General features: G+C 45.1%; 1 protein-coding gene across 3 annotated transcripts; it reads left to right on the top strand.

Moving 5' to 3' along the window:
* Positions 1 to 1,074: 1,074 nt before the first annotated feature.
* On the top strand, positions 1,075 to 7,142 carry LOC123144835 (uncharacterized). 3 transcript variants are annotated; one of them, XM_044564083.1, is made up of 6 exons: positions 1,075 to 1,369; positions 3,022 to 3,153; positions 3,610 to 3,677; positions 4,159 to 5,907; positions 6,043 to 6,232; positions 6,314 to 7,142. In XM_044564083.1, exons 2-6 carry the CDS (start codon positions 3,132 to 3,134, stop codon positions 6,943 to 6,945), a joined length of 2,661 nt encoding a protein of 886 aa, XP_044420018.1. In that variant the 5' UTR covers positions 1,075 to 1,369; positions 3,022 to 3,131; the 3' UTR covers positions 6,946 to 7,142. The 3 variants fall into 3 exon arrangements, with proteins under 3 accessions (XP_044420018.1, XP_044420016.1, XP_044420017.1); XM_044564081.1 differs by having other exon boundaries at positions 1,079 to 1,369; positions 6,311 to 7,142; XM_044564082.1 differs by lacking the exon at positions 1,075 to 1,369 and adding an exon at positions 2,284 to 2,491 and having other exon boundaries at positions 6,311 to 7,142.
* The last annotated feature ends 5,235 nt before the right edge of the window (positions 7,143 to 12,377 follow it).

Raw genomic sequence — 12,377 nt, 5'->3', positions numbered from 1 at the left:
TCCGCCAACGACATCACCCCCCGCGGACGCCTCAACGCCGACGGGCGGCACGAGTGGTGGGGCGTGCCCGGCCGCACTCTCGAGGCCGTCCTCGACCACATCGAGACCGGCAACACGCTGCGCCTCGAGTACCCGCCGCAGCCGTCGTTCTCTCGCCGCCGTGGCCGCTCCTGGACGCCACGGGGAAGGGAGCCGGGGACGTCCTCGCCGTCGGGCTCCGGCTCGCCGGCGCTCCGCCCCGTCAAGCCGGAGCCGGAGGAGACGCCGCTTCGGCGCCGCACCCGCAGCGGCGCCCTCGTCATCAACGTGGGTGCCCGCCCCTCCCCGCGCTCCTCCGCCTGGTCCGGCCGAAGCCCGAGCCGGGGCTGCTCTCCGTAAAGCCGGAGCATGCGGCCATGGTGGCCCCCGACGACGAGGCCGCCCTCAAGTGGGCGAGGGAGGACTACGCCCGCGAGCAGGTGATCCGCCAGCGCCGGGCATACGCGGAGCTCCAGGCCCGGCGCCGCAGACGCGAGGAGGGTGGCGTCATCGTCCTCGACAGCGACGAGGAGGACGAGGCCGGGCCGTCCAACCCCCAACGCGCGTCGGCGACCCTGGCCAGGGGTGCAGCATGGACGACGGCGGCTCCGACGGGGCGCGCGACGACGACGACGACTACACCCGTTTCTACAGGCTTCTCGGCATGTAGATGGCGGGCGGTGGCCACGCCGCAGTGGCTAGGCGTAGTAGTAGGCGTAGTTTGCATGTTTTATCTTTTTTATATACAAATTTCAATGAAATTTCACCGAGTTCCTGCCAGATCGCCGATTTTATACAAATTTGTATGAAATATCGTCGAGTTCGTGCGATTTTGGCGGCGACCTGGGGCGACGGCTGGGAACAGAGTCGCCCCACGCGCCAAACTAGCGCCGGCTCGTCTCTAGGCGGCTTTTTTTCGGCAACCTGGGGGGCCGAACGGCTGAAGATGCTCTCACGGCATTGAGTTCACCATCTTTTGCACGCGGTACGCCGCGCACGTACGCAGCCCACAACGCGATAACGTAATGGGCGCACCCGAACGCGGAGAAGAGAGAAAAGCCGAAAACAAGGGCGAAGGGCGTACCAAAGGACGGATACTTTGCCGTCAAAGAAACGACGGCGGATAGATTCCACTACTCTGTTCTCTTGTAGCAGTAGCGCTAGTCCTCCACTCCCCCCGTCCCTTCACCTGATTGCCTCCACCGCCGCCCCGCTCAAGCCCCGAAACTCACCGCCCGCCCTCCCCGCGTACAGCCACCTCAGCCCAGCCGCGCCATCTCCGGCCGCCGGACTAAGACACCGCCGCCCACCTTCCAGTGGCGCCCACTGCCCGCCGGCCGCGTCGCCTGAGGTGAGCAAGCATTCCGGCTCCATCTTATCATCCTCCCTTTCCCTCCGCGGGTTACTTTCTGGCCCTTTTTATCCAGTCTGGGATTTCCACGGAGCACGCTGTATCGAAGAAAGGCAAATGCCACCAGCTTTGGTTTCAGTCGCTGAAGTTTTCATCTGTATATGATTCGTTCTCTCGCCCGCGAGCCGGTGCCCCCAGCATTCGGTCCGTGATCTCAATGAGGAAATAGGATTGATTGCTTGCCACATTTTCCTGTCATCTGGATCCTAGGCAGCTGAGCATGCAAATCTGGGGTAGGCTCGAATGCTTGATATTTGGGAATACGGGAGTTCTGATTTCTGGCGAAGTTACCATTCAGTGAGTGAAATAGAAACAATCAGTTTGGCCTGATAAAGTATACACTTTTCCCATCAAAATTTATCACTTCTCTTACTAGAATCAGCAGATTTTAAAGACCTGCACGATTCTTTGGATACGTCCGGCCACCTGTGTATTATCTTGCTACAATGGCAAGCTCCGTAGCTCTGTCATTATGTTTAGCCTCGTACGCCCCCGCTCCGTGCTTCATGTGTCAACAGTGGATTCTACTAGTTTGATTAGGCAAACCAACCATACATTTCTTGTGTTTTTTAACCTGCTAAATCTGCAGCTTCGAGGAACTGTCTCGGCCGCAGGTCTCGTCTGGACTGGACGCCTACATACCCATACTTGGCTGATCTCGGTATCCCCACCCGGCGTAGTTTTCTATCTTAATCCTACCTAGGCTGGAGGAGTACATGTCCTCCTCAACTTTATTACGGTCGTTTTTGTTTTCTCTTTTACCCTTCCCGTGGCTCCCGTTGTCAAGATTCGACCTGCTGACCAGATTTCCTGCGAAATTCTCAAGCCTTTGGAACGGCGCGGCTGCGGCTGCGGCTGCCGAGATTCCTTTGTCGTCTTTAAGCATGCAGCCTCAGTATTTTGGCCGCGCATTTGTGGGTGTGCCTTTGTAATTACCCGGTCTCTGTTCGTTTCTCGCTCTAACATTTCTCTGACCGGAGGAACTGGTAACTACAACTGATATTTCTGACAGAACACGCAGTCTTTCAGACATTATGTTGTGCTGCAAGGTTCCATTTCGTGGTACGTACGCTCTAGTTAGTGCCATTGGTCCATGTTTTTGTAATTACTCCTGCTCATTTGCTCATGTACGCCTACTACTTCATCGTGTCCTTTTATCCGGGTAGCTTATGCTTTTTGCCATATTGCCCAGCGCCGTTTTGTCCCCTTCGAATCTTTTCGTTCTACGCGCCATTTTTGTTTCATGGTGGTTTTAAACAACGAAGGAGCATAAACCGAGATATTATCTCGCACCAATATGGCCTACAATTGACCGCACTTTAAGCATGTGTCTTCTGAAGTTCTCTGAAAAGGGTGCATCCTGCTAGAGTATTACCATCAGTTTCTATCTCCCTTAAATTCTATGGGCTTAAAATACTAAGAGCTTTATGGAAAAAATACATTGTTGTGCTTATACATGCTTCTGCTTCTACCAACTAGCCACTAGTCTGCTGATTCTTCTTAAAGTGGTTAAGTTGGTTCGCTTGACTTAAGTTTATTAACAGCCCGCGTCGGGTTCACGAAGCTTTGTTAATCTTTTCTGTACTTTTCAGGATTCCACTCATCAGATGAATGCTCTTGAGCCAGCTCTAGTATCTATTATAACGAGGAGACGATCAATTTGTTCGACCTAAGCACAAGGACTTCTAGAGCAAATTCAGTTATGGGACAAACTCATAGAGATGGTATGTATTTTCATCTCATTGTTCCCTTTGTTAGAGCTATGTTCAAGTGGGGATGTGAAAGTTCTCTGGAGACCTTGATACTCCTTGTGCAATTCATATCCAGTTATCATCTCCGTCGGAGCTTCTTCATTGGATGCTCTATTAGCTGTTCTAATTGTGTTATTTGGTGGGCATCGGTGACATTTTTTTAATTTCCCTTTTTCGAAATTTTGTGGGGAAGTGGTAATGACTGGAAATGTAGTTGGAACCATGGGGATTAAGACTTGCAGGATTGCTGTGGGAAAATATCTATAGCAATATTCTTTTGTTTCCTGATAATGATTTGTTGCTTGGTTTTGGAAATATTCAAAAAAAAATAATAATAATCTTGGTCATGTTTTCTATGTACATTAAAATTCTGGTATTTGAAAAAAGTATGAAAATACTTTATTTGACATGTCCTTATCATGTTTCCAGTTCAAAGTTTCAAGTCAGAATTGAAGAGAACTATTGATTCGGATAAAGTTCATGTGGAGGAAAGAGATGTAAGTACCATGTATCATTACTTATACTATGGATTTAGCACCCTCACAATCTTGTATCAGTATATTCTTTTGATATGAAAATGCTGTATGAATTTAATGAAATGCTACAAGACACTGAAAAAGAAACAAAGAAAGGAAATGTACTCCACTAAACGAAAGAACAGTATGGATTCATGTCCCGGCTTGGATGGCGTTTTAATAATAGGCTATGTACTCTTGATTTTTCTTGGTTATGTAGTTTCTTGTGTTCCTAGTCGTGGAAGGGTGTACATGTTATATTGTCCCTGAATAATTTGGGCAGTGTGCATCTTCGGATGGAGAGACCAAGGGAGTTATATTTTTTGTTAACTAAAAACATGTTGCTAACAGAAAAACATAGTTTTTGTATAATATGCTTCTGAAAATTTGGCCGACCTGCTCCATTTGGTGATTTTTCTTGTCTTAATTCTTCTTTTGTGTGCTATTATGGATTTGTCTGCAGGCACCTGGTGGTAGTTTTTCAAGCACAAAATCAAGTACGACTTCATTAAAAATGCTATTAGCAAAAGAGACGAGTAAAGAAGTGGAGTCGAAGAGCAACGCACCAAGTGTCGTTGCAAGATTAATGGGCCTTGAGGATGATTTTCCTGCCAAAGAACTAGTTTTATACCATGCTAAGAGAGATTTTAGGGAAAGTCAATCATGTGACCACTTAACAGTGACAAAGAAGGCCTTGCAGCAGCAGCAGCATCAGAATTCCATACAGTCCGTTACACAAGTTATCCATACATCCTGTGAAACAATTGAATATGATGGTGTATATGAAGGATGTGAAGAGAAAGCCACAATGAATTTGTTTCAGGATCAATCTTCACAGGAAGGAAGACATTCTGAGAGCAAGAGTGGTAGAATGGATACTGTCCCAGAGAAGTTCAGGCAAGGAAAAAGCCTTGCTATGGAAGAAAAGCTCCTTCATTCTGGGGAGTTAGAAGAATCTCTCCATGTTCTTAGTTCAGAGAAAGATTTTTTTCTTAAATGTCATGAAGAACCTGACCCCATTTTGCCAAGATGGATGAGCGGGCTTCACCGGACTCCGGGATCACCTCCGACAAGACGCATTACGGTGCTGAAACCGATGAGATCTGTTCAGTATAATGGTGTAAGACAATCAAGAACAGACCGGGCTATTGAGCCAAATGGACTGGGGCTCAGAAAGTTTCATCAGAGGTCTAGTTCAAAAGAAGGAACCCCTTCGCAGCCAAGTAGTAGAATAGTACTCTTGAGGCCTACCACAGGGAAGCCAAGTATACCGAATGCAAAGCTGACGCACAAGGCAGCTCCATTTCGGTTAATTGACCGGAACAATTTCAACAGAGTATTACTTGATAATGCGGCAACCCCAGCTTCCACAGAAGTAGTGAATGATATCATTCGGTACCGCCAATATGACTCTCGTCAACGAGATGATTCTTTGTTATCTTCAACGCACTCAAACGGATATGGTGGTGATGAAAGCTCATTCAGCGATTCAGAGGTTGATCGCAGTGGAGATTCTGAGGTTGATTATATCGAAGAAGATGGTGGCAGCTTCAGTGACTCGGAGGAAGGTAGTCCTGCATCAAAGTATTCATGGGATTACACCAGAAGATATGGAAGTCCCTACTCGGGCTCATCCTTTGGCAGGATCCCACATTTACCTGAGTCAATGGTTACTAAAGAGGCTAAGCAACGGCTTTCGCAGCGATGGGCAATGGTAACCTGTGATGAGATCAGTCAAGAGCAAGTACAGCCGCCAAGGAGCACATGCACCTTAGGTGAGATGCTCTCCCTCAATGAAGCGACGAAAAAAGATTTCACTAGTCGCCAAAAGGATGATAAAACTGGCGAGAGGTCAAGTAAGTTGCCAAGGTCAAAGTCTTTGCCATTGATTTCAGATACATTTGATAACATGGTGTCAAAAGTTCAAGCTTCAAATCATGAGAGCTGCAAACCAGCGACAGAGGTTTTAATGTCCAATAAAGGAAAATTATCTTTCACGGGAAGAATTTCTGATTTTCTGTTTCCTAAAAGAAAGCCAGTAAGGCAGAAAACCAACCATCATCCATTGGATTGCTTTGATGGGAGGGTTGAAGCTTGTCCTGGTGATAGTCAATCACATGCCAATCATAGTTTAGAAACTAATGAAGAACAGGCACTCCATGAAGAGAAAATTGACATTTCTGCCATGCAAAACTCTACCAGCACTTCAGAGGTAGGCGTCTTATCTCAAACATCATGTAACCCCAACAGTCTACTTTTTTCCTAGTGTCTAAATTCATGTAATGTTTTTGAGCGAGTGGATCATCTCTGTCGAGTTCTGACTTACGTTGACATGTTTGCATGACAGGGATCCGCTTCAGTTGATGCGCCTATATCGTTGATCTGTCGAAGCAGAAGACTGGATAGGCCAGGATTAAATGAAGGCCTAAACAGCACTCGCGATCAGCCCAGTCCGACCTCAGTTCTTGATGCACCCTCTGAAGATAGCAGCTGTAATGAACCTGAATCATCTGGAAGCACTACTTCCAAGAATGCAAGTAAGTATTGGTCTATGGTCAGAGTTCTGCATGTGTCAGTTTGCTTTACTATACTGATACATATTCTAATTTTGTCAGAAGCTGTGTCAAGATCCTCAGCAATCGAGGCTGTTGCGTGTTCATTATCATGGGATGATACCACCTCAGAGTCACCATCACTCCGACGGCCTTACCTTCCCTCCGACATTGACGATGATGAATCAGAATGTCATGTCCTTGTGCAAAACATTATGTCATCTTCCAGGTTAGAAGATGCACAGTCAAGCATGGTCTTTGCTGGCTGGCATTTACCCGACTGTCCTCTTGACCCAGTCCTGTGTAACAAACTCCTGGAGCTACGGGAGCAAAGGTCGTACAAAAGACTTCTATTTGACTGTGTCAATGTTGCTCTCATCGAGATCGGTGAGAACGCCCTGCTAAGCGCATTCCCATGGAGCAAAGCGTGCACCGGAACATGGAGGGACAGCTCATCCCCTGCTCTGGGGGTAGAGGTGTGGAGCATTCTGAAAGACTGGATTTACGGAGCGCGGATGTTCATGGTGAGCAAGAGGGATAACACGGGGATCATGATGGATAGAATCGTGAAGCAGGAGGTCGAAGGTGGTGGCTGGGTGAAAATGAGGATGTCGCAGGTGGTTGACATCTTGGAGCAGATCGAGAAGGGAGTTCTGGAGGAGCTGGTGGCGGAGTCTGTACTGGATTTCACTACTTGATGATTTCAACAGCGAGGTATATCTTTTAAGAGCTGCTCATGGAATTGTTGTATGCGGATATGATTCACCTGACTTGTGCCATGAGTCCGTAGCTGATTAGAAAGATTGTAGTGTTCGAAAGTTTTGTAGCATTTTGTTTGAGCAAATCATGGTAATTGTGCAGTTCACAGAATTGAGCCAAGCTTGCCTTACTGATATACATTTCTTTGGCTGTGTGCATCCTAGCTATGCAGAAGCCGGGCGTGCATTCACTGTGTTTGTATCCTCTTGATGCTTCATTCTGAGCCAATAAAATTCACCCTTTATAAAAAAAACTGATATACATTTCTGTATTTGGAAAGTTTAGCATCTAAAATGTGTAAAATTAAAGGGTTCAAAATAGGAAATGTACATGCTATCAGAAAATCACCTGCTGCGAATTACATGTAAGTGAAGAGGTAAGATAGTGAGCTCAGTGAAGAAGCACTTTTTTTCTTGGCAGGAACCGCTTCTGATAGAATGCGTCTTGTTTATCTCGAAGAACTGGGGGGAATATCTATCCCAATGCCTAAAATTTTTACGGCAAAAATTGTCACCGACGTCCTCAGTCTCCAGCACAGCTTTCCTGATGAAAATATATTTGGAAGTAATTGTAGCCAATTTTTCTTCAAGTAAGAACTTTTGACATCTGGCTGTTTGGGCCATCTGGATTCTGGAGGGAACGTAATGCTCGGTTGTTTGAAAATAGGATCACGCCCATTCTCCAGGTCGTCAGCCAGTTAAAACGGACACTAGCTTCTGGTTGGAGAAGGTTTAGCTTCAGGCTCTAGGTTTTTTTTTTGAAACAAGGCAAAAGATTTGCCATTTTCATTGAATAAGGAGTATTAGGGGCCTTGGCCAAAGGCCAAATACAACGTATCACTCTCGCGGCATGATATTACACAAATGTTTCGCACCGGCCAGACACCATAGCGCCGCCTCGTCTTTGATTCTAGCTACTAAAACCCCAACAGACATTGCGGCGTTACGAAATACCCTAGCATTCCGCTCTTTTCAGATTTCCCACGAGACGAGCAGCATAAGACAGGTAAGCGGCCGTCGAGATTGCGTCGTGTTGGAGGCGTTGGCGCTCCACCAAGTCTTCACCGTGTCAACCATGGCCCAGTTCTGCGGGTAAATGTCATAAAGGCCAAGCCACATTTTAAGCATGTTCCACACTCTAACCGTGTAGCGGCATTTAAAAAGCAGATGAGCCGCTGATTCCTGAACTTGCTTACAAAGGGGGCACATGTTGCAATTAGGCCATCCTCGCTTCTGAAGCCGGTCTGCCGTGCAGATTCTATTGTTGATGACTAGCCAAGCGAAAAACTTGCTTTTGGGGAGGGGGGGGGGGGGGGGGGTTCTCCAAACAATTCGAGGCAAGTCCGTGTCGACTAAACCAAGAAACTACGCATTGTAAGCCGTTGCTGCAGAATAGTGACCATCCTTGGCGAGCTTTCAAATGATGGAGTCAGGCATGTCAGGTATTAGCTGAACATGAGATAGCTTCTCCTGTAGGTTGACGAACTCATGAAGATGGTCAACCGTCATGCCCTGAGAGGTCTTCACTTGAGACACCCAAAAATTGTTGAGGAGCGCTTTCTGGACCGAGCAATTCCTTCTTTTTGACAGCTCAAAATTTTTTGGTGCAATGTCCTTGGGTCGCAAACCATCAAGCCAAGCAGACTCCCAAAAAATGGCACGTGTACCATCACCCACGACGACTTTTGTGGAGGCCGCAAAGATGTCTCTATCCTGCCGGTCGTATGGCGTCCCTAATCCCACCCAAAGCTTGATCGGAGTAAGCCACTCACCCTAGAGCCAACGAATGCGCAGTGCGGATGCAAACTTTTTTAGATTGAGAATGCCAAGGCCACCATGAAGTTTTGACTTGCACACTTGCTCCCAATTAATCTTGCATTTTCTTCCAGTGACTTTGTCACATCCAACCCACAAGAATGCCTGTCGGAGAGCATCAATCTTGTTCATCACCTCAACCGGGAGGTTCAGCGCCGTCATATAATAGATAGCAATGGCCGTAAGCACAGAGTTGACCAAAAAATTTAGTGGCGTCAAGGACATTGGGGCTGTGGGGTTTTAGTATGCAGGTGTGATCATCTGTTCCTCCTTTTGTTTCCCTTGTACGTTGGTTGCTGGTCGTTTTGGGCTTTCTTTGGGCCTGCTAACGATCATTTCCGTAGTGTTTTTTCCCCTGCGCCCTATGAGGTGCAACTATCAGCGAATGCTACACTCTCTAAAAAAGTAATCAGCGGATGCTACAACGCATTTCGGTTTGACGAAGGGGTGCTTCAGAGATTCCTAAATCATGATTAGTACTGTAATTTTGAACATTCAAAGTAAATAAAAAACAAAAGGAAACTTCTTGAACAAACAGTCATGGTACACCCAACAACAGTCATTGAAGTATCACACTATTATTCGTTCAGCCCGAAAGCTATTGTAGAATAGAAATGTGAAAATAAAATAAAATAAAGAAAATGCCACCCATCGACTGTATTGGTTCACAATGATGCAGTCTTACAACTGAGAATTACAATGAGACATCTTCTCCGTGGTATCAATCCATGGTATGGGAATACTGGATGTCACGACACACAACAAGGATCTGCTCATCAAATTCCTTCACAAATTCTTTAATAAAGCTAATCTCCCATGGGTGAATCTGATATGAGAAAAGTATTACAATACTTTTTTTTGAGAATCAAGATATTACAATTCTGGGTCATCATCTGACAAGATGGAGGTTCCTTATGGTGGAAAGATATCCTCAAGCTCTTGCCTGAATTCAAAGCATCTGCTTCCTGCAAACTTGGTGAAGGAAGCACCATTCCGTTTTGGCATACAGATGGCTTGATGACCCACTAATTTACAAATACCCAGAATTGCACTCTTTTGCCATGGATGATTCCAAATCTTTGGCTATGTTTAGATCCTCTGGTGACATTACTGATATGTTTCATAGGCCTCTGCCCTTGCAGGCATATGGTCAACTCCTTGGGATTCAGAATACAATGAACAGTCATGCGTCAGCTGTTGGAAAGGATGTTTGGATCTGCAATGGTGACCAAAAATATATTCTTCAATCACAATGTATAAGAAGTTAATGGGAATTTCGGAGGGCCATACATTTTCAATACCCTTTGGAATAGTGTCAGTAGACTCAAGCACAAGATCTTCTGGCTGGCACTACATCAGATAACCAACACCAGAGCTCTGATAAGGAGGAAAGGTTTCTTTATGAATGATTATTGCTGCTTTCTTTGTGCTCATGGCACTAAAGAAACTCTGCTTCATCTTATCTGGGATTGTGATTTTGCTCTAAGGTGCTGGGATTTCTTGATCCCCAACAGAAACAGAGGCCTTTCTTTTTTATTACGACTCTATCCTGGCTCTTGGACAGCTCCCACTACATATAGCCATGGATATAATTACTCATGCTTGCTGGAACATCTGGATGCAGCGCAATGGGAAGGTTTTCAGAAATGCAGCCCCTTTGGTTCAAGCATGGAAGCACTCTTTTCAGAGAAGATCTTGAACTGCTAGCTACAGAATCAAGAGTAATTAATTGGAGAGGTAGGAGTACCCTTTTGGTAACGGATATACTCTCCCACTTCCGGTTGATAGAGCTTATCTCAAAATTGTTTTGTTTTCCCATTTTACAAGTCTCAATTTCGTTGCTCACATTCGCATGTTAGGATTTCAAGGTGCATTAAATCGTTGTATGCAAGGATTAAGAGAAAACTCACCAATGCATGTAAAGTTCTTGGTCATTTATTGGTCACACATGTATGCATTGCGATTAAAATTTTTGTAAAGTACAATTTCTTGAGAAAAATGAGCCCAACAATTGAGTATTTTTGCAAACTACAAAAATATATTTTACCACTCACCCGCTACCTTGGTTGACGAGATTTTTAAATTGAGCCTATAAAATAGAAGTGAGGGAGTATATGGGTAGTCCATACTCCCTTGGACGTCCGTGTTTTGCTATTGTTTCTGATGACGTATTTTGTTTTTAGCTTAACAATATATATTTAGCCCCTGCATAAATAGGGGAAACTATTTAAGCAAAATCTAAATCGTCATAACTAGTAAAGTAGCTTCTCGCAAAAAAAAGTAGCTATGAATACAAAAAAAATAGTTCGTGACAGTGGAGTCAAATAAATAAGGTTGCCAGTTGTGCAAAAGTAGCTATGAATACAAAAATACAGTGGAGGAAAGCATCAGCAAATACATAAATCTAACCGCACAAACGGATGCCAGTTGTGCAAAACAGAGTAACTACGACGCATGACATATTCACCCCGTATTTCACTGATCAAGCAATGGTAACAAATGGAACATTGTAGCAATCCACATAATTACAACATCATATAATTGAAACAGGCAGCCGAAAATATATATAATTGAAACATGCAAGATACCGTCCAAATTAGTTTACTGCCGCAAAACTGACGTAACAACACAATACATAGTACAAGAGCCGAGATCCAGACCCAACAGCCACACGTACAAAGAAAACAAACAACAATCACCAGGTCACAAAACACATACAAGAATACAAGAGCAAATACCGACGGCGTAGGCACGTCGCCCCCCACTGCACGCGGTGGCATCTCACTCATGCAGAGTGGCATTTTAGGATTTCAAATACAATTACAGGACTTTTGTGTTCCAGTTATATTTGATGAAATTAGTTAAAAAATTGAACATTTGTATTGGATAATTCAAACACAAGGGGTCCACACTACGTATTAGTGGTGTCTCGAATTTCTGCATGCGCCACTAGTTCTTTCTATATTAGCAACGTTCACCGCGCTACCCGCTGCTAGGATATTCGAGATGAAGGGCTTCCTGGGTGCCCCTTACTAGCAGCGTGCGCTGGTGTCACATGCGGATAATAAGATGTTATTAGCAGCGTGTACTATTTTCGTGAACGTTGTTGGTATTTTGTCAAATTAGCACCCGTCTCATTTTATCCATACATTGCTAGTAGAAAAATCCTATAAAGGGTTTCTGCACTAGTGAAGAGTTAATCCCAGGAACGAAGAACGGTGCAGTGAAGTGCACGTTAGCCCTAGTGGGTAGTCTATACTCCCTCGGATGCCCGTGTTTTGCTAGTGTTTCTGACATCATATTCTCCTTTTAGGGGCAACAATTTAATAAAATTTGAATCGCTGTAACTAGTAAAGTTGCTATGAATACAATAAAACAATTCTTTACAGTGGAGTCAAATAAATAGAAAAGAAAAACAACACCAAATGCAGTAATATTTATAAATCTAGACGCACAAACAGAGGCTAGTTCTGCAAAACAGAGTAACTACGACGCATGACATATTTACCTTGTATTTCACCGATCAAGCAATGGTAACCAATGGCACATTGGAGCAA

Source organism: Triticum aestivum, chromosome 6D, assembly GCF_018294505.1.
Source record: "Triticum aestivum cultivar Chinese Spring chromosome 6D, IWGSC CS RefSeq v2.1, whole genome shotgun sequence".
NCBI classification, from domain to species: Eukaryota; Viridiplantae; Streptophyta; class Magnoliopsida; order Poales; family Poaceae; genus Triticum; species Triticum aestivum.
Note: the sequence above shows the minus strand (reverse complement) of the source record. Positions and strands in the feature narration are given on the sequence as shown.